This window comes from Falco naumanni, chromosome 8, assembly GCF_017639655.2.
Source record: "Falco naumanni isolate bFalNau1 chromosome 8, bFalNau1.pat, whole genome shotgun sequence".
Classification (NCBI taxonomy): domain Eukaryota; kingdom Metazoa; phylum Chordata; class Aves; order Falconiformes; family Falconidae; genus Falco; species Falco naumanni.
In genome coordinates, this window is record NC_054061.1 from 34,670,846 (window position 1) to 34,698,593 (window position 27,748).

At 42.4% G+C, this 27,748-nt stretch overlaps 1 protein-coding gene across 5 annotated transcripts in view; it reads left to right on the forward strand.

Annotated features, from left to right (window-relative positions):
• Positions 1-27,748, forward strand: part of SEMA5B (semaphorin 5B) — a 281,842-nt gene that overhangs the window by 195,336 nt on the left and 58,758 nt on the right. For all 5 annotated transcript variants that reach the window (XM_040604205.1, XM_040604204.1, XM_040604201.1 and 2 more), the window contains 7 exons: positions 2,648-2,710; positions 13,060-13,158; positions 13,973-14,186; positions 16,745-17,030; positions 21,277-21,412; positions 24,933-25,140; positions 27,315-27,522. In XM_040604205.1, coding sequence (XP_040460139.1) covers positions 2,648-2,710; positions 13,060-13,158; positions 13,973-14,186; positions 16,745-17,030; positions 21,277-21,412; positions 24,933-25,140; positions 27,315-27,522 — 1,214 coding nt within the window. The remainder of the gene's footprint in view (positions 1-2,647; positions 2,711-13,059; positions 13,159-13,972; positions 14,187-16,744; positions 17,031-21,276; positions 21,413-24,932; positions 25,141-27,314; positions 27,523-27,748) is intronic.

A 27,748-nucleotide genomic window follows, 5' to 3' on the forward strand; every position in this document is an offset into this window, starting at 1 on the left:
ACAATGCTGGAAAGCTCATGTGAAATCCCAAGCTCAGAGGTCTAAGCCTGCCCAGGACTTCTTACCAGGTCCAACCCAAAGGCTATGACCACAGATGTGTGCGGGCTCCTGGGAGCCCAGCAGGAGGACATACCTAGGTGATACATCAGCTGACTGGTGCGTATTCATACCTTGCAGTATAATTACTTAAACACACAAAAAGCTCCTTGGTTTTTCAATTCTATTTTTATTATTGACAAGATGTTCTGCTTTGCAGGGTCATGATTAGTTTCTTTGAGTAACTAGAGGTCATTGGAGTTACTCAGCCTTCAAACTAACTCCTCCCTGTCCTACCAAAGACATGTGTGGGACTTGTAAAACATGCTCTGAATTGCCATATTGCTTAATTATCCTTAGCTCTAATGAAGTGCACCCTGACTAATGGTGCAGTCACAAACAACATGTTCCTGTAATCTGGGCCATCACCAAGAGCTTCTGTTATCGCTAGACTCATCAAGGTAGCGCTTCAGAAAGCTGAAGGGCAGTGTTGCCTAATAAAAACATTTAGGCTCTGAAAACATAGCTGGAGGGGACCAGTGCTCTGACTTGAGCTGTATTTACAACACGCCTGAAAGCTCTGCGGTGCAGGTGGCTGGCAGGACGAGCTAGGTGTCCCCTAGGAGGGCAAATTCTTCTCTGTTGCATTGCTGCAATCCCAGAAGACCCAGAGTATTTGCAGAGAAACAGCATTGATTGCTGAAGTAACCAACAATTTTTGTTTTCATCTTGTCCTGTCAAAGCACTGTTAAGGTAAACTGGGGTGTATAACGGAGAGTGCTCTGTCTCTGTTTTTGAAATGAAAGAGCCACCTAACAAGCCGCCTCTTCTGGATTATTTTTTTTTTAAATTAAGTTGTCAAAAATTGATCCAAGGTGCAAGGATACTGTGGTTAAATGAATGTAGACTAGATTTGGGACTGGGGATCAAGATGCTGCTGCACAGTTGTTTTGCAGATGTCAAGGGCTCCTGGGAGTCACCAGTCAAAATTCCTTGCTCTCCTGTGATGGTTTATTGACAAGCTTTCTCATCCAGTGACATATCCCCTCTCAGGATATGGCAGAATGATCCCTTTCAGCCAGGATTTATCCCAGCTCTCACAGAAACACTTCTAAGGCATAAGCTTTTGGCCTTCAGCCTGGATTGGACTGAGTACATGGGAGGTATTTCCCAAGCGACTCCCAGGGAAGGAGAGAGCTGTGCTCTTCCTTTCTCCCACTAGGTCTTTGCCTGTGCTCAGAAAGTCATACTTCAAGCCAAATGGAACTGAATGCTCAGATAATGGTAAAGGCAGCATTTTTTTTGAATGAGGTAGAAATATTCTTTCCCCAAATGTTGTATATAAATGCATTTCCTGGGTGGTGTCATTCCTTGTGCTTCTGAGCAAGTGTTTTTGTGGACCTGAGCTGGGGGTGGGAAAATTAATCCCCTCTTCTTAGTGGTCTCCTGTCTTTCTCCTGCAAAAAACAGGATTTATCATGTGTCGAGGGGAAAATTTCTATGGAAGCCCAGAGTTTAAATAAATGTATTGGCTACAGTGAGAAGGTTCAAGAAGAGTTCGGATCCAGGCCGAACTTTGAAGCCATTTCCTGTGTTGGTAATCGACCGGAGAGGAAAAAAAAGGAATCCTGGCTCTTCTAGGGGAGCTTTGGATCTGTATCTGAACTTTGTGAGTCTGGCCTTTCCCTATGTAACAGATCTATTTCTCTTGTACTCAGAATAATGTATTATGTATAATATGGATGTTTATATGTATTTTCACCTCTAGCTAACAATACCTGCTTGAATTTGTTAGAACTATTTTTAAAAAGTGCTGAAGGGAGGAAAATTGCAGAGGGCACTGAATGGTTGGGTATGTTGCTGAATATTTTAAATCTAAAAGTTGTCTCTAATGCAGCTTTGCTGGTCTTCACATTTCTTGTGAAGAAAGGAACCTCTTTGCTCCAAAACAGTCAGTCAGAACTGACTGGGGACCCCACATGCTCTCAGCTCCCAGTCAATAGTACCCTCAGCCCAATACGTTTTACTCCACCCCAGGATGTGACCCCACTTGTCTGGCATCACAAATCACCATCCAACCTTTCTTCCCACTTCCCGTCTCTCCAGGTTTCGCCTGTCAGCTCCCATTTGTTGTTTTATCCAGCTCACTTCACTGCAGGATTACCTAGAAGGTGATAATCTTGTAGGTAAATTTAAGGAGGCCAGCAGATTTGTGCAGAACTTCTGGATTTTGCTGTAGGGAAGGTTTTCATTTTGGTGGTGAAAACTGGTGGTTTTATACAGCACTGTTCTCTTTGAAAAGAAGGTGATGGCTTGGTGTGTGGGGCTTATGTCTTGGACCTTCCAGCTGAATGACTATCAGAAGTCGTATTTACATGTAAATTAAAGTCTGTCCTCTGTTAGCATTCCACTTGCTTCTGCCTCTGGACTTCTTACCTATTTATCATTTGTGTGCACTGTGAGCACAGTGGGAGATACATATTTACCGTCACAATGCTGCTTTTAAATTGGGGTGTGTAAATTGGCTGGAGATACTTGCTTTTGTTTTGGGAGTCTCCAGACATGGTGGTTGGTGGCATTGTCATGTGACTTGTGCATTTTGGTTTCTCAGGCAACAGCATGGGGTTCAGATGAAGACACCAGGAGGTCCTGTCAAAGTAAAGGGAAAACAGAGGTAAGTTCTGCTTTGCTACAATGATGTTATGGTTAAATTTATTTGCATCATGTGAAATCCACACAGGGAGCATCTGACACCAGCTTGAGCTTGTAAATTTGCAGTGGTTTAGATCTACCACCACAAGCGTGTAATAAGCACCACCAAACAAGCCATTTCAAAGGCCCCCTGTCCAAGTTACTAGACTTGCTCTGCATTAAATTTAAAGGTGATTTCACTGCTGGAGAGGACACAATTTGTGACACATCAAGGAGCAGAGTGGTGGCAAGCCAGGGGTAACATCTTGCGCAGTGGGGTCTGAGGCCGGGCAGGTTGGCTTAGGCTAGGTACTTAGCAGTGAGCCGCTGGCATTCAGCCACATGGGCTTCAATGCTTGTACGCGGTTAGAGTTCATCTTTGTATAATTTGCTTGAATATGAGAATTGAATCTGCTAGCACACTGCAGTCCGTTCAGGTGCAGTATCACGGAGCTCCTTTGAAGGCAGGTGCAGTGTGCTAAACAGCAGTTTAAAGTAAGAATTGCTTGAACCAACACATGCTGTCCCAGAAGTTCAGTTTGCAGGCATTTCTGATTCAAACACAGGTCTTTTCTGCCCCTCTTCTGAGAAACTAAAACAAAGCCATCTAACTAAAAGCAGGAAATACCGTTCAAAAATCTTCAGGTCAGGCCTCAACTGAGAGGGTGTCCTGTTGTCCTTAGTACCACACCGCAGAATTTTCCATCTAAACCAAAGGAGTCAAACAAAGGATAAGAGAGAGTAAGCATGATCTTTGCTTAGACATGGACAGTGAAACAGAGAGTGAGTGTGTGGCTGGCCCAAAATGTTGGAATTCTGCCAGGTGTCAGTTCAGTGCTTTAAACACAGGCTTATATGACCTTCCACTGATCATGTTAATTTTGTATAATAAACTTTCTGTGATTACTGTATTAACTTTTATAAACATTAAAAAGCTAACTTGAATTTTGCTGGATAGGCAACAATTTGCTTCATGTAGCTGTGGAGAAGAAGAGCATGGGTATTCTAGAACATCTGTTAAGAGTTTTGTGTAGGTTATGCAGGAAAACACCATGGAGGCAAAATGGGTTGGGCTAAATGAACACCAAATGTGGCCAGCCATGAGAAGAACCCAATAGAAGTTGGACAAGATCAAAAAACTGCAAAACACAAGCAGGAGGAATTCTTGAATTTGTCATCTTTGTACTTTTTACTGTGTAAAGAAAGGATTTTACTCTTTTCTTCCATTGTAAAGTTTCTGAGATTTAAATTCTGTCCTATTGTTCATGAAGAATTTGAATTTATAAGCCAGAATTATTTTTTCAAACCCTGGATAAAGCCATGCATTTGACTGAACAAATTCTAGGATAATTTCAGTTTATCTTTTTTACTGTCATGCCAAAAGAAAGCGATGGTCTGAGTATCTTTGCTGCTGCTGCCTCCTCAGACTGCAAAGGGTTTGCCAGAAATTCCATGAGGATAATGCCCTGAACAGTTGAGTTTATGCTGATTGTGATCCAGAGCTTGAAATTGTTCAGTGGGCAAAGTGGCAATGGGTGTGAAGTTCTGAGGAACAGTAATTAAGCAGACTGTCAGACACTTCTTGACACAGTTAATGGCAAATGGAGGTGTTGACTAAGAGTCTGACAAGAAGACATGAAGTTACGAACAAAGGCAGAAGGATGCTGCAGTAGCTAAGGAAACTCAGATCTCCCAGCTCTATATCTACTCTAACCTGTGTCCATCGCTGAGTCACCCTTGGGGCAAGCCTACTCATTCATTGTTTGTTACACTGCAGAGAAATGACTTAACACTAGCTCCCAAAGTACTGAGTTTAGCCTAGCCGGGTGGTGAAGTGCTGTACTCCAGCGAAAGGTCCAGCTCTGAGCTCTGACCCAGCATCTCTGCCCTTGGCTGGGCAAATGCAGCAAGTGAGAGCAGCACTAGCGTGAACATTGCCGATTCGGCAGTGCAATGGTGGCACAAGATGCAGAGCTCTGTCTGCCTCAGCTCTGCTTTGTCAAAACTTGACTAATGACAGTTTTCTACCTAGAACAGATGATTTGATGATAAATGTTATGGTTGTCAGGCACTTAGATATGTGGTGATAGAGGCTGGAAAGAAGCAGGACCTTTGGCTCTTATGTTAATTCCCAGTGTAGTTTGTGTAAGTTATGACTGGTCTGTTTTCCTTGCCCATTTAATAATTATGTATTTTAGTGTGAGGTTTTCAAAGCCATCCTAGTGAATTAAAATGCCGTTTTTTCCCCATTCATTGACCATGAGCCAGCAGTGTGCCCTGGTGGCCAAGAAGGCCAATGGGATCTTGGGCTGCATTAGAAGAAGCGTGGCTGGCAGGGTGGAGGGAGGTGATCCTCCTCCTCTGCTCTGCCCTGGTGAGGCTGCATCTGGAGTGCTGTGTCCAGTTCTGGGCTCCCCAGTTCAAGGGAGACAGGATCTCTGGACCCTCTGGAGAGGGTCCAGCAGAGGGCTACAAAGCTGATGAGGGGGCTGGAGCATCTCCCTCATGAGAAAGGCTGAGAGAGCTGGGCCTGTTTAGCCTGGAGGTGAGAAGACTGAGAGGGGATCTTATCAATGTATACAAGTATCTTAAGGGAGAGTGTCAAGAGGATGGGGCCAGGCTCTTTTCAGTGGTGCCCACAACAGGACAAGGGGCAACAGGCACAAACTGAAACACAAGAAGTTCCATCTGAATATGAGGAAGAACCTGATTTACTTTGAGGGTGACAGAGCACTGGAACAGCTGCCCAGAGAGGCTGTGGAGTCTCCTTCTCTGGAGACATTCAACCCCCCTGCGTGAGACTCTGTGCAACCTGCTCTAGGTGAATGCGCTTTAGCAGGGGTTGGACTAGATGATCTCCAGAGGTCCCTTCCAACCTTGACCATACTGTGATTCTGGGATTTAGCCATTTTTCTCTTGAGTATCTAAATCAGATTCTTCCTGTTGCTTAGAAAATTTCTTCCTAAAATGCTGAGAGCTTTATCATAAGGAAAACAAGAAGTGAATGAGTAAAAGCCACAAAATGTATAAGAAGTATAATTATTATGACATGACAGTTACTCCACATTTCAGTACCTATTGGCCAGAGGAAAGGGAGATGAGAAATCTGGCTCTCAGATTCAAAGTTAAAGGTACCATTTCTTCTGACAACTTGTATAGCTCTGGCCGTGAATTTCACCTGCTTATTCCTATATTGAGCTCGGCAACTTGTGTTTGCCTGCTGCACCTTTTTGAGGAAGGCAAAAAGTTTTGAACTGAAGTCCTGAAACAAATGGGCTGACTGTGTGATTTGCTGGCTTGTTATGGCATATCACCTTCCCTGTTAATAACATGTACTCTATTTCATCTTTGGATCTGGCTTCTGTTTTGAGTGGCTGGGTCTTATTTTGCCCTTCTCTGTCAGGTTAAAGAGCCCTTTAGTTACCAATATTTATTTTGTACAAAGACACTTACATGCTCTTGTCAATTCAGTACTTGGGCTTTTTGATATAGTAAAAAGCTGAGCTCTTCTCTAAGTCATTTCCCTACTGCCCTTGAATATTTTTCATCTCTTTTCTGCACATTTCAATTTTTCACCTGTATTCCCTTGTCAATCTTTCTAATGCCTGAGTGTGATTAAAAGTTTTCCAACTCTTATTCACCTCTCTGTTCATATACATGGCAGTTTCATAAGCTCTTCTACCATAGGAGATCGTGCCGAATTGCCTAGCCACTGTGACCACTAAATCCTTTTCACAGTTGCTAGTCTTGGGATGTAATCTCCCAGTCTGTACACAAAGCCCTTTTGTTGCTTGCTCTTTAATGAATAATACCTTACAAAAATATATTTTGCTTGTTGGGTCCAGCTCACCAACCAGCCTAGCATATATCACTAATATATATATATATATGGTGAGGCATTGGTCTCACTGGTAATTACTGTTTTTGTAAACTTTGAGTTACCCACAAATGTTTGTTAAGAAAAATGTTGATACTTGGCTAGTACCACCCCATTTGAAGCCCTGCTAGATAGCAAGTTTATGAATGATTTCACATTGAGGACTATTTCAGCCCAGTAATTAATCAGATTTTAATCCATTAATGTATAAGTTCTTGAACCTGATTTCAAAGTTAACTCTCTGCAATGTATCTTGTGGTATTAAAACAAACACCTCAGAAAAATCTTATTCATTTGTTATTTTTATCAACTAAAACTTGTGGTTTCTGCAAAGAATTATACATACTTTACTTGCCATATCTCTGGAGATCCATGCTGGCTTCCATGAGTAATTATCCTTATTTTTGCAGCATTTATAAAATGTATCATGATCAACACCTTAAAATTGTCCCCTGGAAAACATTCACATTACTGAAAGACAATGCAAAGAACAAAGTCAGTGTTATGCTGCCTTTCTTTCTGTCTTCCAAATGAAATCACCCAGAAGTTGTAGTTAAAATGAGTGATAGACACAACAGAAGGGGAAGACCTGTGTTTAATTTCATTAGGAGTTGCTGAACTTCTAGTTTGTAATTGGCTTGTCTCTGCGTAACAATTCACATCCACCACATCTAAGGAATTTTGCCTGACTTGGGAAGTTGTGGCTTTCTAAACGTGAGCACTTTGGTCTTTCTCTTTTCTAAACACAGAATTATTTGTTGACTTTTCAAAAGCAGCACGCCATCATTTCAAAACGTGAAAAGGAACCCTTTGTGAAAATGGCAACTCTTATGTGCTGTCCTAAGAGATTTGCTTAGCCAGGAAAAGTATGATGCACTAACAACACTTCTGGAGCAAGAAAGAACATCTGATAGGCATCCAGCTACTGGTTTTCCCACTGTATTGATAGTTTGTTCCTTTTTTTGGTGTCATGTCCTGATGCTGGTACTTATGATTCACATGAGGTTACAGGGAAATCCTAGCCCAAGGCTTCAGCCCAGCTAAATGGTTTTGGTGTAGAAATTGCTGAGCTAATGGAGGAATCAGCTCTTTCAGGCCTTCAAGTGACTCTGTCACACAGAGGATGTGCCCTCTGGTTATCCAGTGGAGCTGGGAATCTCCATGCCACTTACCAATAATAGATGTCCAGGTAGGATAGGCACCATATAAATTCCCAAGCAAGTAGAAATAACTGGGAGGCGGTCAGATATTTTTTCTCCCTTTGTAACTGCGCTGAGAGAACTGAACCCACATTCCTAGTACTTCTATCAATGCAGAATCAGCCCCCAAGTTTGATTTGAAGTCCATTAAAGAAAACTTGGCTGGAAAAATCTTTAGCAATTCTTTTTGCGATCTATTGCTCTCAAAGGAGAAAGACAGCTTGGTCAGGGCATTGGCTTAGACTGATTAATGGAATTGTTTGTCCAAAGGATTAAATATAGATATCTGAAAGTGTGTTAATAACAGCACTCAAGAACATGTTAGGTCTTGATTATTTTTTAACAAATTGGGATGAAATGCAACAGATAAATTAATTGTTTGCTGCACTCAAAAATCCTGTTGAAAGGGGTAACATGGGGTTCTGCTGGCTGTTTCTCTGAAATCCAGGTTGTACTCTAGGAGTGTGTGTTCCTTTACCGAGGACAGCAGACCATCTGAAACAGCTATTTTTCTCATGCAGTGTGTAACTGTGTTTTTTCAAATATATCAGTACGTGATGAAATAGTGTTAGCAAAAAAAAAAAAATAATAATTTAAAAGGAGATCTCTGACACCAGGGCTTGAGTGGTTTATTCAAAGTAAAAGGCCAATTAAAGTAGTGCCTATGTATGACTATGCTTTCAAAGAAAAGTACATCTGTACAATGAAGTTAAGGGCTTATGACGTTTCGGAACTCCCATGTTCAGAAATGACAAGAATCAACTCAAGAAGCACCTACAGCTGGCTTATTCACAGCATCCTGAAAATGTCTTTTTGAATTTTACCCCAAAACAAAGCTGGCAAGAGGTCAGCCCCTCCATTTGCTGATCTGTCCACATGAATGAAGGGAGTAACAGGGCACCACTCTTGGTTCTTGGGTTTGAAATGTGCTCTTAAAGCAGACTGATATCTCTATGAGCTGGAAAGGGGCCTGGGCCTGTCCAGAGTCATGAACGTTACAGCATTCACAGACAGACACATTCAAATATTAAATGTTGCAAAAAATGGGATAAATGAGGATAGGCTTAAACTCAGGGGGGTGGGAGAGAGGGGCTTCAGTGAAATTTATCCTCTTCGTGACATTGAGACCCTGTGCCCTGTAGGGTTGAGCATTAGAAGTCATGTACTCTTCCTTTCTAGGAAAACAAGGGTCATTAGAATGGAGAAAAGGGATATCTGCTCAATTTAAGGCCTTACTTCAAAAATGGATGAGTACCAGGTAATTTTGAGGAAGGAGCAAGAGCCCCAAAGTGAGTAACATGCAAGTCATAGGAAAATCAGATGCGCTTAATGCTCTGGCAGTGAGCCACAGGTTTTTATCAGCTCTGCCATATATTTAATAATAATCCCAACTAATATAACTGGGTTATTCTCATTAACCATATAAATACCCAGTCTTCCCCCTTTATTTAAATCTTTAATCTTTTGATCCCAATAATATCTTCTGGTGATGAGATTTGCAGACTGATCATACACAGACTTAACTGTCTGCTCCATAACGTGAGAGCAGGATCCAAGTGTTGTCTTGTCTGGATAGAGTTGGGTTCAAGCTTGCCAGATTTTCCAGCTACATTAAAGCCTGTCTGAATTTTGCCTCCTGCATGCCTAGAGTTTTCCAGCCACATGGAAGAAAATGTATTAAATAGCTCCTATTTTTCTGTAGGGGGTTGTGAGATGATTTTACTAACCAGTTGCCTCAGCTACAAATTGTTGCAGAGAGCAGTGTGTTGAATGACTTTTCGAAGCAAATCCAGGCTGGTTTAAGGAACACAGAGAAAAGACTGTGCCTTGCTAGTTATTTTGAGAATAGAGTAGAAAGAGGATCGAATGTAAATCTCACTGATAGTGTCTTGAGAAAAATCCTGCAAGCTGGGGCATTTAAGTGATTCAGTTTCTCCTTTGCTTTTCTTAGAAGTTTTCATGAGCTGATGTGACTGGCAGTGGGTACAGCAATAAGAGGGATGAGATGAGCACCATATTCCTCTTTGGGCCAGGCATGCTAGAGAGGTTTGGTCTGGTAGCTGGAGTTTTGTTGCTGTCCTTCAGGATCTCCTCTGACTCAGTGTGTCACCATGGCAAGTCCTTTAGCACCTGCATGTTTCGATTCACCTAGCTGAGAGAACAGGGCAGATAATGTACAACTGTTTCAGAACATTAAGTTGTATAAATTGCTTTGAGACTAGTGTATGAAATGTACATACTATCATTGATTTTCCTTCAGGAGCATGGAGCATCATCGCTAAGGCAGATCCAGGGAAAATACGTACTCAGTGAGTTCATAGGAACACCTATGGTTGGATATGGCCCACACCTAGTAGTGTCTATTTTTAAGCAGAGTAGAAAACATCCAGTAGTCACCCCAGTTCCTGCCTTTTACAGCCAATGAAATAATCAGTGACCTTGGTGCATCCAGTTCCCTGAAAATGATCAGCTGTCAAATGTTTCCAATCTAACACCTGAACCATACTGACTGTGGTCTTTTGCTCTTTGCTACCACAGCTGGGAATGGGCTGGAAGTCACAGATTAAATATTCCAGTGCAAATTCAGACAGCAGCAGATATATTTGCTCAGTATGGTGTCTCCTCTGTTTCTATAAATAACTTCTGCTTTGCATTGAATGGATAGAAATAAACCCGTGTTTAATTAGGCTAAAATAACACAATATTTTACTAGCTTCCAGAGCCCTTACCAAGCTAAGCTACTGCACCTTGGAGTAAAGTGTGCGACAGATGCATCACTGCCAGTAGACTCCAGAAGATCATCCAGTACATGACCTCATAGAGAAATGCTTTTTTGTGTCCTAACTTCTCAGCTGGGAAGATTTTTATAGAAATTGAAGTCTGTTAATCTGTAATATAGTTCTGTGCAAAGAAGAGAATTCTGCAAATTAGAATTTTAGATTTCTGCAGGGCAGGGGTTTAGTTAAGAATATATTGAAGTACCTAGGGCAGGAAAGGGTCCAGCAACGTGACTGGTATTAGCTGATTTAGGTCAGAAACTATGCCCAGGCTCTGCACAAAGCAGAGAAAGGTGCAAGTGGAGGGGGAGCAGATGGGTACTGTCTTACTGTGTGAAATTTGGATACAGAGCTGGATTCTGGGTTAGATGCCAAATCAGTCATATTCTGAAAACAAAACCCTGTTGGGAGAGGAGCCCATACCTTTTTTTGTAGCATCCCCCCCAAGAATTTCTAGTACTTTGCAGTTAAGTATGTAGTGGTCCCAATATTATGTGGGATTGAATAACTGTGCTCTACAGAAAGAGGAATTACTTAATGCACTCATGAAATGCAGACATCTCTGGGGCAGGGAATAACTAACAGGGCTCACAGCACCACATAACAATGACAGCAGAGGGGCTGGCAAGCCCTTCATCTTATTAAAAGAAGTGATGAGACCTCTATTCTCAACGCACAGCAGGTGGGACTGTGCTTCTCAAGGTCCTATTTGATAGACTGATGCAGTTACCATGACTGATCTGCTTCTGAAAGAAGACGTGTTGAATGAACCCAGCTATGAATTTAAGCTCTCGTTTTTGGGTGCCAGACATTATGTATCTGATCCCCAGTGTCTTTGCAGAGGCTCAAGGCTGGCAGCGCTTTTTGGTGCTTTGTAGCCTCTGCCTGGGCTGGGCAAGTGCTCCTGGGCTGGCTTGGGAGTGCAGTCCCGGTGATCTTCTCCATTTGAAAGCAAGCCACACGTCCTGCCCATGCAGGCGCTTGTCTGTGGCTAGTGCTAGTGGGTTTCTGCTAAATGCCATCCTTCAACGAGTTCATTTCCATACAGCAAATGAAAGGAGATAGCACGTAAACCAGCTAAGCAAGCCTCTTCCTTTCCAGATGATAGGGAGTGTTTCTACACTGCTGAATCTTGCAAATGAAGTCTTCAGGGAGATGATCAACAGTGTGGAGCACTGTGAGACAGGGAAGCTCACAGAGTGATTGCTGCTTACAGAAGAAGTGGTGTCTGCAGCTGTAGGCTCAACTTAGTGGCAAATTATGATCTGTTGGAGGGAGGAAAGCAAAGCAGCTGGGATAACCCAGCTGAGGGTGTTATTTTTTAACAAGTTTCCTTTTCTGTTTATGGTAGAATATAATAGACTTTCTTCACTTGGAGCCCTGCGGATGCCATTTGTTAGCCATTGCTGTTATCCTTTCCTCTGAGGTGGCCCCAGAGCCCAGGGCAGGCAGACTGATGCCAGGGTACTGTACATCTCCCCTTGGGGCTGTTTGGATGAACCTTGGGGCAGGCAGCTCTCAAGTCTGGCACTGCCTGTGGGAGTTGCATGCTAGTCTTGCACCTCCCTTTCCCCATGGGCACTGTTAGAAAGTCCCTGCCTTCCGTGGCCTCTTCCTCCCCCACTGCTTACCTCCCCAGAGATGCTCAGTTAGCCTGATCTGTAGTCCACAGGTCTCTGGATCTGACTTTGTGGGGAGAGAGACCGTGGCTCTCTCCAACAAAACAAAGGAGATTTTTCTGGAAAAAGCCAGCTGCAGCTTTGTGCTGCTACCCCTGCCCCAGCATGGGGTGACAGGAGCCCCATGCTTTTGGGCACTGGCGTGTTGAGGGAGTTGCATATTTGTACAGCAAGTGGTCATGCAGCTGAGAAGAGGGGATTTGCTGTTTCTTACTGGCCTGACCTGAAAGAAGAACTCCTTCTACCATGGAAAATTCTGAGCACACAATCCTTGTGGGAGGCAGGAAGTAACAGCCTGTTCAAGCACGAGATTCTCCTGACCAACCTGGTCTATTAAGGAGAAGTTCCTGCTGTTTTCCTGCTGGCACTGGTGTGAATTATAGTGCAGATGGACCTGCTGTCCTTCACTGGAGTTTATGTCTGGGTAACGTTTTCAAAGCTGCAGCATTACTGGGAAAAATAGGTCAGAAGTATCATCATGAAAAGAGGGAGGATTTCTCCTCCAATCTAAGCAGAAAGTGGCACTTGTGTAGCTAATACAGAGCCAACCTGATGGATAACATCCTATCCAGGGATTGTACGGGGCTATGATTAGAGAAATAACCAGCAAATTGGGCTTGCTTACCTAGACCGCTAGCTCCCTACAGCTATGCACTGCTTGATCCAACAACCCTCAGTCCGAGTTAGAGCTAAGGAAGGTGTATTCCAGCTGCAATACAGGTAATTTTTTTTTTAATGTAATAAACAACTCCACAGTCTCCTTTTCAAAAATCCTTTGTCTCTGCCTTGTGTCCCTATAGGAAGAGTGCCAGAACTATGTCCGAGTGCTGATTGTTTATGGCAAGAAGGTTTTTACCTGTGGTACCAATGCCTTTTCACCAGTGTGTTCCAGTCGACAGGTCTGTTTTGTCTCTTTTACAGTGATGGAGAGGGCTGGGCACGTGCTCTGGGGAAAGCCAGTCATTTGGCAGGGCATGATGGCTGCAGAGAATATGTTCTAAATGTAGCTGGTCTGAAATTATTTGGGTTTTCTTCTTTGTGTCCCTTTGGGCTGCTTCGGGGCAGTGGGTGTATCTGCAGGTGGGGAGCAAGAATCTCGTGTTATGGGTGAGCTGGCTCTGGATAAAGTAGTGCTCGTGTAAACCTTGGGTATGCTGTTGAAAATGGGGAATATAGACAAGCTTAGCTGTGAGTACTCCTGAGCTGAATACTTAAATGTTTCCTTAAAATAAATGGCAAAACTCCCTTTGTCTTCAAAGGAGGCAGAAGCAGGTCCAGAGCAATGTTTATTTTAATGTTTTTGAATGGCAGTATGCATTCAGGAGCTGTCTGTGGAAGATTAGAACCCTGTGCTAGCAGCAGGAACACCTGATTAAACTGAGTGGGTTGGGCCCTACAGGGTTTATTGACTGGGGAATTACCCTTCTTACAAAGCAATAGGATCAGTGAGGCTCAGATACAACTTCTTACGTTGGCAAATGATGGAAGTAAAGATCAATTTACAGTCATCACTGACATTACATTCTTATTACGTTGGCAAACGATGGATGTAAAGATCAATTTACAGTCGTCAATGACATTACATTCTTATAGCTGCCTGGTTTTTTTAAATGAGGGTTTTGCTCATAGGTGCTCGTGGGCAAACTGAATTCTCTATACCAGTAAGAAAGCCAGATGCTCTTTAAATTCTCTCCTCTCTCCTTTTAAATACAGGTAGGAAATCTTAGCAAAATCATTGACAGAATTAATGGAGTGGCTCGGTGCCCGTACGACCCTCGGCATAACTCGACAGCTGTGATTACATCACGAGGAGAACTCTATGCTGCAACTGTAATTGATTTCTCTGGACGGGATCCTGCTATTTACCGCAGCCTTGGAAATGTTCCCCCACTTAGGACAGCACAATACAACTCCAAATGGCTCAATGGTAAAGTCATGTGGGTCATATCTTAGCAAGAGGAGTATTAAAGTCAGCTTGACAGGCTTGTAAATCTTTCCCTCTGTTTTTATACTGAGATCCAGAATTACGATGGGGAAGGGCTTCTGGTGCAATAATCGATGCAGCTTAGAAGACATTTAAAAATAGCCTGGAAGTATTTCAGAGAAGTTGATTTAGAACATAGTGGGTCTTACAGGCTGCTTAACATATGTATGGGTCTGTGTCTTGTGAGATGACCAAATACATCATTTTAACAAGAAAACCACTCAAACATTTGAAGATCAAAACCAACTTAAAGCATCATATTGTTGACCTAGTTCTGCACAGTGTTAAGCACCCTCTACTTCCATTGACTCAGATGAAGATGGTTGGTTTCAGTGCAAGATAGTCTGAAAATGAGAAAATTCACAGCACGTTATGTTCCATGTGAAACCATGCTGTTGTGGATTTATAGTTATTAAAAGCAGCTGTAACCCCAGTGTGGTAATACCCTGCATCAAGCAAGCTATAGAATTTCAACCAGTAATTCTTGCATTGAGTCCACACTTTCTGACTGGGGCAAAGCACATCTTATCTGAGGAGACTGTAGTGATGGAGACCCCAATATTCCATTTCCCCTCTCTCCTTTGACCCAGGTAAGTTGACAAGATATTCAGAATCTTTCTATTGGATTTCAGGACCTTTCAATCAAAGATACGAGCAGTGGGACTGTGCACTCTCTGGAGCTTAATGAGACTGAGCTAGGCTGCTGTAGGCATATTGAAGTCAGTATGGAGAACCAGAGTTTTAGGAGAAGGTTGTCATCAGGCAAGACTGAATTAGGACCAAGAAGCAGCATAACCCATATACACTCAATAGAAATATGTGCCTCTTGTCTGTGCATGAATGAAGAATTCAGAAGGAAGCCACACTGGAACAGTGAAGCTTAAGGAAAAACAAACAGAATCTGAGTTTCTAGTCTGTGATTGAAAAAACTAACGTGACTCTTGGATTTATAACTTTGTGCAGCACTGGTGACATTGGAGTAATTTCATCCTGTTCTGGCCACTTTTCAACAAGAAACAGAAAACTTGAAGATGATTCAAAGAAGAGCCATGCAGTGATTTGAAGCTTGGAAAGCCTGCCTCACAGTGAGAGACTTAAGGAGCTCAATTTATTTATCTTTCTGCAAAGGAGATAAAAGGTGTTTTGTTCATGATATGGAAGTACTTACATCAAGAGAAGATTTCTGGCAGGATAAAGTTCTTTAATCTAGCAGACAAGTCATGACAAGAGCCTGTGATTGGAAGCTGAAACCAGATAATGTCAAATGGAGAAAGTAGTACAGGTTGCAGCTGGGGAAGTCTTTAGTCGGCTGAACGAGTCACTGAGAAAAGTGATGGATATAAATCCATGTGACATTGTCCAGTAAGATCAGATCTCCTTTGAAAGATGTTCACCTGTTAGTTACTGGATCAGATGGTGGAGTTACAGGGTGAAATTCTCTGGTTCATGTTAGTCAGAAGGTCAGACTGGTGATCACAATGGTCCCTTTGAGGTTCACTGTTTGAAGGAGAAAGTTTGAGGGGAGATGCTTTGTGGTGCCTTCCCCTCCGTACCATCGTCTGCTTCCCAAACCTGCCTTGCAGCAGCATCACAGCATCAGTCTGCCTTCCTCTTCCTCCACCACGACTCTGTTCTCCTTTCACTCCTGGGATGCAGCATTAAAAGAATTCTGTATTTTCCTTTCTTCTTCGAGTATTACTCAGAAATGAACATTCTAAAAGCACCCTATCAAACCAACAAGATTTATTTTTGTTTAGTCAAATATTATTTGTAACTTTTCCCTTTGCCAAAGAAACTGTTGGGATAAAAGACCATGCACTTTAAAGCTTTGTTAAATACCCAGTTCAAATATTCGCTACAAAACCAATTCCAGGTTCTTTTTAATTTTTATGAAAATAATAACCATAATTCTAGGAGAAAAAACGTTAAGGAGAACTTACTTCAGTACTGTTAGTCTGTGGCATGGTTTTGTTTTGCAGACATAAGATAATCTTTTGTGCCTAGAAACTGGAAAGGCTGCGTGATAAAAGCCAGATGTGATTGCACTGGGAGAGTAGGTTGAATGTTTCAGTACAGCAGTCTGGGGAATTGGGCGGATGCATGCAGCATATTTAACACATCATAAGGTGCACTTCAGCAGTGAATAGGTGAAGGAACCCAATGGCAAGGCTTTATGTTGTAAAATGAGTATAGGTACAGAGACTAGTCATGCATATGCAAAGTGTTGAACTCTGCTTTCAGTGAAGTCAGTAGCAGCCTTGCCAATAGAGTGGGGAAACAAAGGGGCCTTTCCAAGATCTGAAAAATGGAGCTAGAGCTGTATCCCCATATATCATTATTCCCATCTACTGTTTTCATGTCCTCTGCTAACTGCAAAGTCCCTGTGGTCCCAGCTTCGACAGCCTGCATAAAGGGAGCTGGCAGTGTGATGCATGGTGCAAGTCAGTGAGTACAGATTGATTTCTGTCCTGTATAAATCTCTTCAAATGTTTGTTTTACAGAGCCTAACTTTATTGCTGCCTACGACATCGGTTTGTTCACCTACTTCTTCTTCCGAGAGAATGCGGTAGAACATGACTGTGGGAAAACAGTGTATTCTCGTGTGGCAAGAGTTTGCAAAAATGATATCGGGGGGAGATTTTTGCTGGAGGACACATGGACAACTTTCATGAAGGCCAGGCTGAACTGCTCCCGGGCTGGAGAAATCCCTTTCTATTATAATGAATTGCAAAGCACCTTCTACCTTCCTGAGCAAGATCTGATCTATGGTGTCTTCACTACTAATGTGTAAGTTGCACTGTTTTTACTGCCCTTCTATCCCCAGCAGTCTGAGACTAACAATATCTGAATTTCTTAGACAGTCTGCACAATCATTTCTGAAAGATCCTTTGGTTTACATGAAGGAATAGACAAGTCTGTGTTATCCGTCATGGTAATATGACCTTTAGGACAATGTTTTTAATCTATGGTTCATAGGTTCCTGGAGTCCATAAAAGCTGACTGTGCAGTTCTAGGGTAACTTAATTTGATATAAACCTGGGCTGTGACAGACTTTTGACTTTTTGTAGTAGCAATGCTACTTGTGTAGCTCAGAAAGCTGGTCTGAAAATTACCCAGGAGCAAAACGTAATTAATTTTCAGCCAGGCTAACTGCCTGGACAAGCTGACAGAATTGTGTAGATGTTGGGGCTGGCCCATGAGATGAGCAGGTACATATGCTTGGGAGAGAAGGACTGGAAGGAGGAGAATGAGGCAGATGGGATCACAAAGCCTAGGCTGAAATCAACAAAAAATGCTGTTGAATAAACTTTGCAGAAGCAAGGTCATGCAGGCTACACAGCATTTGACATTTCCGAGGGGCACTGTACCTCCGCTACAGACTGTTTCAGGTCCACAAATCAAAAGCAGTGTTGGAACTCTGAGGGGAAGGCATGATTTCTGAAACTTTATAATCACCTCTTCTTGGCTTGATATTGAAAAAACTTGTAATTGGAATGATTTAGTGTAGCTGTGAAAGCAGAAAGGAGAAGAGGAGTTAATTAAAAAATATATTAAAAAACTCATAATGTATATTTTTAAGTCAGGAAAACTCAAGTAATTTTTCCTGTGCAGCCCAAGGCTAGGATGATAAGTTTCAAGCTATAACCAGTCTGCACAGTATTGAGTTTCAATAATACATGTTCTCCAGGGGGGTGTTATCCTGATGTGTAAACTAGAGAATGAAAATCTGAGTTAGTTACTCCACATGACAAACAAAGTACCTTCCTCATGCTGGGAAGCCAACTTCTTTGGAGTTTTTGTGTGCAATGGAGTACCGTTCGATATGAATAATGGACTGTTTCCAAGAAGCCCACAGCAAACCAAAGAGGTGAAACTTCACTGAAGTACAGGCCTTGCTATTTTAGTGTGTCACTTGCTGGTGTGACAGGGCCCTTGAAGTCACAAAGCGTCAGCCCCAATTTTGTGAGCTAAAGCGCTGTTGGGAGTTTCACCATGAGAGTCAACAGAGCCTGAATGTTATAGCCACTCTGTAAATGCCAAGAAGTAGGGCAGTGTTTGGCCACCCTCGTCCATCTTCCATGTTTTGTGTCTGCACAATCATTGCCAATGTCAGCCAAAAGTAAGCCAGTGGTGAAACAACCAAGAAAATAAACATGACAGAGCGCTGCACCTTGACTGTGGACTTTGGGGAAAATCTGTCCTGGGACTGAAAGGGGCATGAGTTGTTCTCTAAAAATATCTAGAGTATGTTAGCCAAACTTCTTGAACAGTAAAAGGAAACCTGGCTACTGCTTTGGGTGTCTGAGATTCTGAGATGACACTTTTTTTTTTTTTTTTCAGTCAGAGAGGACTTCTATTCCCATAGTGATAATGTTCTTTCTATCCATTTGTCCATTCATCCAACCAAGAAGAGAAGTTGGAAATAAGAAAATTATTAATTACTGTATTATATTTATCAAATTGGTATAGTTTGGGGGCTGTAAGGGTGGGAGACATAGGCTAGCTGTGGTTGGAAGAGTTCTCTTCTGCTGTGACTGTCTTCCAGGTTTAACGTGAGGTATGATGAGTGTTACTTGTCTCGTTTGGGTTACACTAAAGTCACCCTTCAAACATTAGGGGTGTACATTCTCTCTTGTATCTTCTGAGGACAATTAATATGTAACATTTGTGTAATTGAAGAAATGAGTTATTGATAATAGCTGAAGTTAGATCAAGTAGCATTTTGGGTCTACAACATGATGTTCTTCTGAGAGTTCAAAGAGAAAATGTTCCAATTTGTCATCCGACTAGAGAAATAATGGTAATTATTCTTTTAACTTCCACTGGGACTTATTTCATGCTGCATGAGCTCTGCATACCAAAAAGGGTTGATGTATGCTCCAGCCTGAATTTCTTTATAATAGAATACCAATAAATCACAAAATATGATTTTTTGTTTAAAGGTATTTTTATTTTGCAAGGTTCTTGTTTAATGCATTTAGGGTCATCTTATAACAAAGGGGTATTAGTGGTTGTGGAAACACCCCCATATAGCTTTATTGCTTCACGTTACGTTATACCCAGATGAATCAGTGGGAAAGAGCATTTTGGGGAAGCTGCTGATGAAATATTGTAGATGTTTCTATTAAATTTTTTCTGGGAGGTAATAGTGACAGTGTTAAAACCTCCCTGAACTTAACCCATTCTCTAAACCACCTAGTTAACCACAGGAAGCAGGAGGTGGGAATACTGGAGACTGCACTTCATGCTAGGACAAGGAGCCAGCTGCACAAGTTGATGTCACTGGCTTGAGACTGGGACCAAACGTTTGTTAGGGAGGGATGGGAAATATGCCAGGTCACAGATGGAAAGGAAAATGGGCCACAGATTTAATGGAAAACCTCTTTCCTTTTCCTCTCTGGCAAAGGGAAAGGGCTAAACTATGGAGTCCTTAGCAGGGCCCTGAAAATATCCTTCTTTTTTTTAAAAAAAGTATTTTTATTAGACTAGTTGGGTTTTATTCTTTCTTTTCTTTTTCATTGTCTTTCTCATTCTTTTTTTTTTCCATGTGTGCCTGAAGGCATTTACTTGTCATCCATCATTAGCTCTGTCTTAAGGGCTGCCGTCTGTGAGCACGCACTGCGTCAGCAGCGTTCAGACAAAAGTGGAGAAAGGTTCACCCAGCATTGCTTTGACATGTTCAAAGTTAGCTACTCCATCACTCCGGGGATGGAAAGGGCAGGGGCAGGAGAGGAGAATGAGAAGTTCTTCCTAATGTTGTATTGCTCGGAAGAAATATGCTGTGAAAGAATCTGTCCTGCTTTTCAGCCTGGGACTGCGGAGCAAGGCTTTTTTTTATGCAAGAGAGTGTAATTATTGGTTTAGTAAAAAAGAATGTGCTCTTTTCAGAGAATTCAAATTGCTTTAATTAGCAGAAAGATACATACAGCAGGGCTTCGGTTATTTAAAAGACACTGTGACGAGTCAGTCTCTTGTGCTAGCCCTATTTTTAGTTTTATTCTGGTATCTTTTTCTCTAATGGTTGTTCTTTTCCTTTAAAAAAAAAATCAAAAAAAACCCCAACCACACAGGGGAAGGGGAGAGCTGGGAGCAGGTTTAAATTTCAGGTTACCACTTGGCAAATGTCCCTCTTTGGGCCAGCTTCCCTGAGGTGCCCTCAGCATCTGGGAAGCACCCTCCAGCCCTCTTAAGACAAAAGGATCTGAGCCTGCTCAGGACCTTGCTGAAATGGGTCTTCCGTGACTGAAAATGGCAAAGGCCAACTGATCTGTGTGTGTCTGACTGGGCAGTGGAGCATTCCTACAACTCCCCTCCAAGAATCCTTCCCACAGTGTTAGTTCCCTAGCCATGCCTCCCCTGGCTGGTGCGTGCCTGGTGAACAGTCTGCCCGAGACAGATGCTGTTCCCAGCTGGGAACACAAAGAAGTGAACTGTGATCATTGAAAACAGAGGCTTCCACATATTAGCAAGACCTTTTTGCATGCTGAGCTGCTGTAACAACCAGTCTAGTTTGCACTGTCACCCTTTCCCTTCCTCTGCGTGTGTATGCATGCTTGTGTGTATTTTATTTATACATATATACATAGACATAAAAAATATTAGGGGATAGATTTTATAGCTTGAGATTTCAGGAGCCTGTAGAAACAGAATTTCACCTTGAGAACCACCAAGAGATCAAAAATTAGGTTGTTTGTAATCAATAAAGATAGATGGGTTGTAAAAAAATAAAAATAACACCAGGCACAAATAATCCATGCAAATTAAACTGTATTCACCTTACTTGTCAGAACTGCTTCCATGGCCCTTAAATCACAGACTTTTTAAAACCAAGCTTAAAATTCATTCTCAAATTTGTCATGCAAGCCATCTGCATTTTACAATATATTTATTTATTTTTACTCTGTGAGATTGGTATCACTGTACACCTACCTAGCAATTTACATTTATTTTATTTGAGTGGAGTTTGATGTCTGTTATGATGAAAATGTCAATGTTCTAATGATTAAATTGAATTTTTTCTCCCCTTTTCCAGAAACAGCATAGCTGCCTCAGCAGTGTGTGCCTTCAATCTGAGTGCTATTGCTCAGGCATTTAATGGCCCTTTCCGTTACCAAGAAAACCCAAGATCAGCCTGGCTGCCAACATTAAACCCCATCCCTAATTTCCAGGTACTGCTGCAGCCCTTTTCTCCAGTTCCCTTTACATTCTGTCACTCCAGTGGGTTGGTTTGTGTGGTGCTCATTTTCCCAGGTAGACCCACGGTGCAGGTAAATCGTATTTCTCCACATTTATGAGTGTTTTAGTCTGTGGGACTCTTCGCCACATGTTACTGAGACCATGGGATTTGTAGCAAAAATTGAACAGTTTTACCAGTAATAAGAATGTTCAGATTTTTTATAATAATGAATAATTAAAACCTGTTACACTCATCACTGTCACATGAACTCCAAGAATGCGATCCTCACAAGGGGACAACTGAAACTAGGAAGGATTGAAAGCTGAGGCTGGACAAAGTCAGACTAGAATGGAGACAACCTATATTTTTAAACAAGAAAGGTAATTGACCACTGTGACTGTGTAAGGATGTGATGAATTTTCCATCACTTGATAGGGCCCTTAAGTCTACCAGTTTTTCAGTGCAAGATGGATGTCTTTCCAAGACACAGTAGCTCAGCCAGAAGATATGGACATGTTGCAGCAGTAACTGGTGGAAGAGGACACATAAGGATAGTCACAGGGGTTCTTTCTCACCTCAAAAATCTTTGGCTTTATGAATGAGCAGCTTTCTAGGATTATCAGCTAAGGCCCATTTGAAAATTGCAGAACAACTTCAGTCACTTTATGCCCAGATGCAGTCAGTGCAGTACAGAGAGTGTGTGTGAGAGCCCCAGAAACCCTGAGTCTTCTGAAGCATGAGCCCATTTTACAGCTCAGTCCCTTCCCATCTGGGGAAACCTAGGGAGGATGGACTTGTCTTCCTGTCCTTGCTTCCCCACGGTGAAGTCTTGCAGCCCAAATGTGTGAATCTGGCTCTCCTTTACTATGGCAAAGGTGCTGAGGCTGCCTGCAAACGCCATCTGCCTTCAAGCTGGTGATGTCAGGGACCTTCCAAAAAGGACTCTGCAGTTGCCTGAAATCACAGCAAGAGCAGATGGGAGGCAGGTCCACGCTGCAGGCAGGGACATGCTTGGGTTTGTGCTGAGGAACCTGATTTCTCCTCCTGAATTCCCTCATAGCACCTGAGTGAGGTCTTCTGCCTGTACAGGATGAGACAGGTTTGGGCTTTTGATCACCCCCTCATCCTGGTGCACCCAAAACCAAGAAACAAAGCTTCACTGAAGGCTCAGCCATGCCAAACGTGGACAGGCTTCCCCGCCTCCTCCCCACCAGTTTAAAGGGAATATTAAGCTTAATGGAGAATCAAGGACTTTCTGTCCCTGGCTGGGCTAGCCCAGGAGGAATAGAAGAGGACTCTGGAAAGCATTTCCATGTAGCAAAAAGTATCAGGTAAGATATGGAGTGCAAAGATTGCATCAGCAGGATGAAAGAAAACGGTCAGAGGAAAATAAGGAAAGGAAAAGGAGATACGTGGCAGACAAAAGGAAGATATCAAAAAGAGATTAAGATATTTTTCAAGTACAGGAGGAACAAGAGGTCAATGAAGGGCCTTTAGGAGATGACAAGGATAATTTAGTGACAGAAGAGGGAGATATTCCAAAGAAATTAAATTATTTTTTTTTGCCTCAGTGTTCACAAAGGAAGATGAGGGAAGCATGCCAGAATATTTTTTTTCTTGCAGAGAGGAAGGAGAAACACTGAAGGATATAGAGGATCAGGGCAGTGCAGATAATCAGGAAATTAGAACAAAACAAAATAAAACCAAACCAGAGGGATGCTGTGTCAGCACGCGGGCTGCCAATAGACCAAAAGGATTATATGTGACTTGATGAGAACAGAAAACAAAACCAACAATGACATTCCTGCCACTGGGGTCCTCTTTCAGTGATGCTATAGAAAGGAAAGTGAGTGGGGAGAAAAGCATCCAAAGCAAAACAGTGGTGTAAACCAGGAGTATAGGATACAGCAGAAGAGAGATCTCTAAAAACTCTTCAGAATGTGGGATGAGTCATGAACTAAAAAAGGCAATTGCAATAGAAAAGAAAAGCATTGAAACCTCTCTGAGGACACATCAAAAACCCACTGATGTTTACTTAATCTGGCTACTCAGGAATATGCTTAAATTGATAAAAAGGTGACCATGTTCATAGGTGATGATCACTCTGTTCACCTGGTTCACACGAGCTCCAAAATATTGTAGGGCTTAGTACACCAGCTGTTAGGATCCGTATTTATTGTGTATATGTGAGCTAAATTCCTGTCAACTCGTTTCAGCATGTTGTAAGAGAAGCTCTGCATGGTGCACCTCGGAAAGGCAGCCATGCTGCAAAGAATTACTTTGATGCATATTGAGAGTATGCACATGGGAAATTTGTACAGTGTAGCTGGAGTGCTGTAAATCAACATCCTAATGTGCAGTACATTAACTTCTTTTCCAAGGAAACCCCAAACATCTGGACCCAAAATGAAGAGAAATAAATTTGTGGGTTTTTTTCTAGTGAAATTTTTCAGGTGTGTGCTTCACTTAGTGAGAAAGTTGTCCATGGACTGAGTATGGGAGTTGGTAGGATTTCTAGTTGTACCGCAGACTCCCATGGTCTTGGGCAAAATAAATAACCAGTCACCTGGCTGTCTTTTAGAGTAATAAATCTGCCCACCGTGCATGGCATTGTAGGGGAGAGTGAAGATCCAGCCCTGGCTACTGACATGAACCACAAAACTGCATGGAGAGTTTAATCTATTGGCTTTGGAAAATGCTGAATTCTAGAGATCAGTGTGAGCTAGAAACTCAGGTCTTAGAATGTGCTATCCACCTGGTAGGGCTTACACCAGTGTTTAAAGGACACAAGATGAGCTCTCCTCTTCCCCCCTAGTCTGGATGGACAAGGACGTTGAGTTCTATTTCAGTGCGCCCCTTGGTGCTGGAGGATGGATGGACAAGGGCTGATCTGCCATTCACTGTTAAGATATGAAAGCTGCCTATGGGGAGGGGGGGGAGCTGGTGGCTAACCGGCCTTGCTTCAGATGAAACTGAAAGGAGCACATCATAGAAAAGCGGCGTGGCAAGTTGAGTTCTTTGATGCAAAACCAACCAATTTTTCAGGTTTTTTAACCTCCAGTTTTCATGCATTGTACAGACCAAGATGCCAGGTGGAGTCTGAAGATTATTTGAAGTGCTTCAAGGATTTGTCACCACAAAAAAATTTCTCTCCACTGCTAGCTTTAAATCTTTCTACAGCTAGTTTTAATTCTTTCTTTTCCTGCTCTGTTTGTTAATGCCTTTTGCCCTTCTAGCGTGCAGGCTGCAGAGTATCACAAGGGAATGATACACCACATTGCTGGTCAGTGGACCAGCTGGCAGAAACATTTTTAAAGAATTGAAGTACACAGACCAAAGCTAGGCTACTGACCTGTGATCAGGCTAAGGGCCCGATTCTGTGACCCTCATACAGACCCACCTCCCCTGAAAATCAACAGACATGGGTTTCCAGAAGAGTTTCAGTGTTGTGGTCTTGTGCTGCTGGAGTGGGGAGAAAATGCAGGTACTGAAGTTCAGTCTTCCATGTTTAGTGTAGGACGCTGAGTGATGACAGTCCGAATGAGAACCTGACGGAGAGAGTCCTGCAAGATGCACAGCGCTTGTTCCTGATGAATGATGTCGTGCAGCCAGTGACTGTAGACCCCTATGTGACTCAGGACAGCATTCGTTTTTCCAAACTGGTGGTGGATATTGTTCAGGGGAAGGATACACTCTACCACGTGATGTATATTGGAACAGGTAAGAGCGTCAGGGTTTAAGAAAGCTCCATCCACTTGCTCGTAGACCTAGCAGCCCTTGGAGCCTGTCATGATATCATTACACTGTTCTCATTCAATATCATTTTGGCACAAAACTGCATGGAAGTTAGTTTGCCTGAGTAAATTGAAAGCAGGATCGAGGACTTGAGGCGAAGTCTCAAGTGAGCAGATCATAAATCTACTTTGTGTTTAAAAGCAACAGTAACATTTTTCTCCCTTTATAAAACATGTTTCAACTACTTAGGCGAATACATAACAGTGGAGAAGAGCAAAGATTGCTGAAATACTCTGTGGTTTTGTGCATGCAAGTTGCTTCGTTGCACCGTGGCATACTCATCTCTAAATAAGCAATAATAATACTTAACCTTCAGGCTTTCCCAAGGTTTTAATTAAGTCTTTCTTTGCGCTTCCATGTGCCTGCTGGTGTATGACTCCCAGTGCTTTCGAGATTGGGCATGCGCAGAAATGTAATTCAGATGGGGAAGCTGAGGCAAGCGATTTTTTTTGGTAGCATAACAAGCCTGTAGTAGAATTAAGTATATGACTTAGTCTCTTGATTTCTACTGCTATTCCCCAATTAGCAGGACACATTGCCTCTTCTGAAAAACACAGATATCTTGGATAAATTAAAGATGCTGAAGAAGGACAAAGTGTTACAAATGGTTGTCTTAGCCCATATTCATACTAATGATAGAGGTTAAATTAAATAGTTTGATTAATCAGAGCATATGGCCGGCCTCATGGGTATAATGTCATTATCCTCTACTGCAGAAGCTTTGACTTTAGAATAAGATGGATTGCCTCCGTAAGTGTTAGTTTAATCTCACATCTGAATGCAGAGTCATTGTCTCATTCTCATGTTACCACCTTCCAGGACTGTCTCATAACTTGTCTAACTTTTACCACCACTTCAAAAGTGATCATCTTGGGTGTGTTCTAGTAACGTTCCCACTATGGGAGCATCTATGGACATTGATTATGGTGAGAAGATTGTAGTTAAATGGAAACACAACATGATTCTGCCATTTTAATATATATTGGTATTTTAAGTGAGGAGCCCCAGCTACAAAGCCTGAGAGAAAGCTGGGATACTTTCTGCCTTATATCATTTGTGCAGAAAGGTCCACTGCCATAACCTTACCTCCTTTTTTGTGTTTGCTTTCTGGCCCTGGTTAGTGGTGACTGAAGAGTAATCTCTGCTGGACCTGAAACGTTTAAACTGGTCAAACGCTTCAGGAGAGACAGCACTGCCCATAGGCAGCCCTGAACACAAACCCTGAGACAAACCGAGCCCAAACTTGAGCCTCAGGCTTGTTCTACACTTAAGGCCTTTCTAAGTGAAAGAGAAGCTTCACGTGGTAGCGAGCCCTGCTACTGTAAGTTCCTGAGCTTTGGCACCAACACAGTAGTTATCAGGACAGAAAGTTCAAACCTCAGGAACAATCAAGGCTGAGAGACCTCTTTGGGGTTTTAACGAAAAAAAGGTGTGGTTGCCCCCTTTCCTCCAGCATAAATCTCCCACAGTTTATCAGATCTTTAAATTGTTTGGGTAAGAGCAATGTGAATGCAAACATAGACGTTTCTGTGTATGCGCTGCTCATGCCATAGCATCCCCTTGTCAAGCTGGCAGGACGGCTTCTTCCAGGAACAGTATCAATTAGATCCGTAACCCATGCCGTCATTATGGAGCCTTCTGAGACTTCCAGCAGGGCTGCTGCATCTGTTGTCATTTGTCATGGCATCAAATCACACTGATCTGCTCCATAAACCAAAAAAAATACAGACTTGAGGCACCAGAAATGATCCCTGCTCTCTTGGGTCACCTTGCTGTGTAACTCACGGGTAACAGGACCAGACTCTTTGCTGCCTCAGTGCTCCAACTGGGAAATATTTCCAGGTACTCACTCTCCAGATGGTTCATATCCTTCTGGGTTCCCATTAAAATGCATTCACAGGCGGTTTCTGTAATGTCTGAGAACTACTGAGACTTGTAACGGTGTAGCTGGAGCTCTCTCTACCACGGGCAGCAGGTGACCCAGAGCTAGGTTTAAAGCAGCTGTGTAAAGTTGACATGAATATTTCACTCTTTAGGCAGGTATTAGATGAAGTCAATGCCTCCAACATTTATTTGTGCCTTGTTTCTTGTTCTATTAGAGTATGGCACCATCTTGAAGGCCCTTTCTACCACTAACAGGAGCCTGAGGAGTTGTTATTTAGAGGAAATGCAGATCCTCCCTGATGGACAAAGGGAAGCAATCAAGAGTCTCCAAATCCTGCACAGTGACAGGTCGCTCTTTGTGGGCTTAAATAATGGAGTGCTAAAAATTCCTCTGGAGAGATGCTCCATGTACAGAACAGAAGGGTAAGCAAATTTACAGCTCTGATACATTCCACTTCAGGATCAAAAGAAGAGCACCACAGAAACATATTCCAGTCTGATTCAGTTTAGAAAGCTTTTTTTCCAAGACTACAAGACAAAAGGCACTGTTGAATGTGCATCTCCTGACAGACACATTCATAACAGGAGCAATGTGAATGAGCAATATTTTTTTTGTAAATATTAATTCATCCTCATCAGAAATTTATTA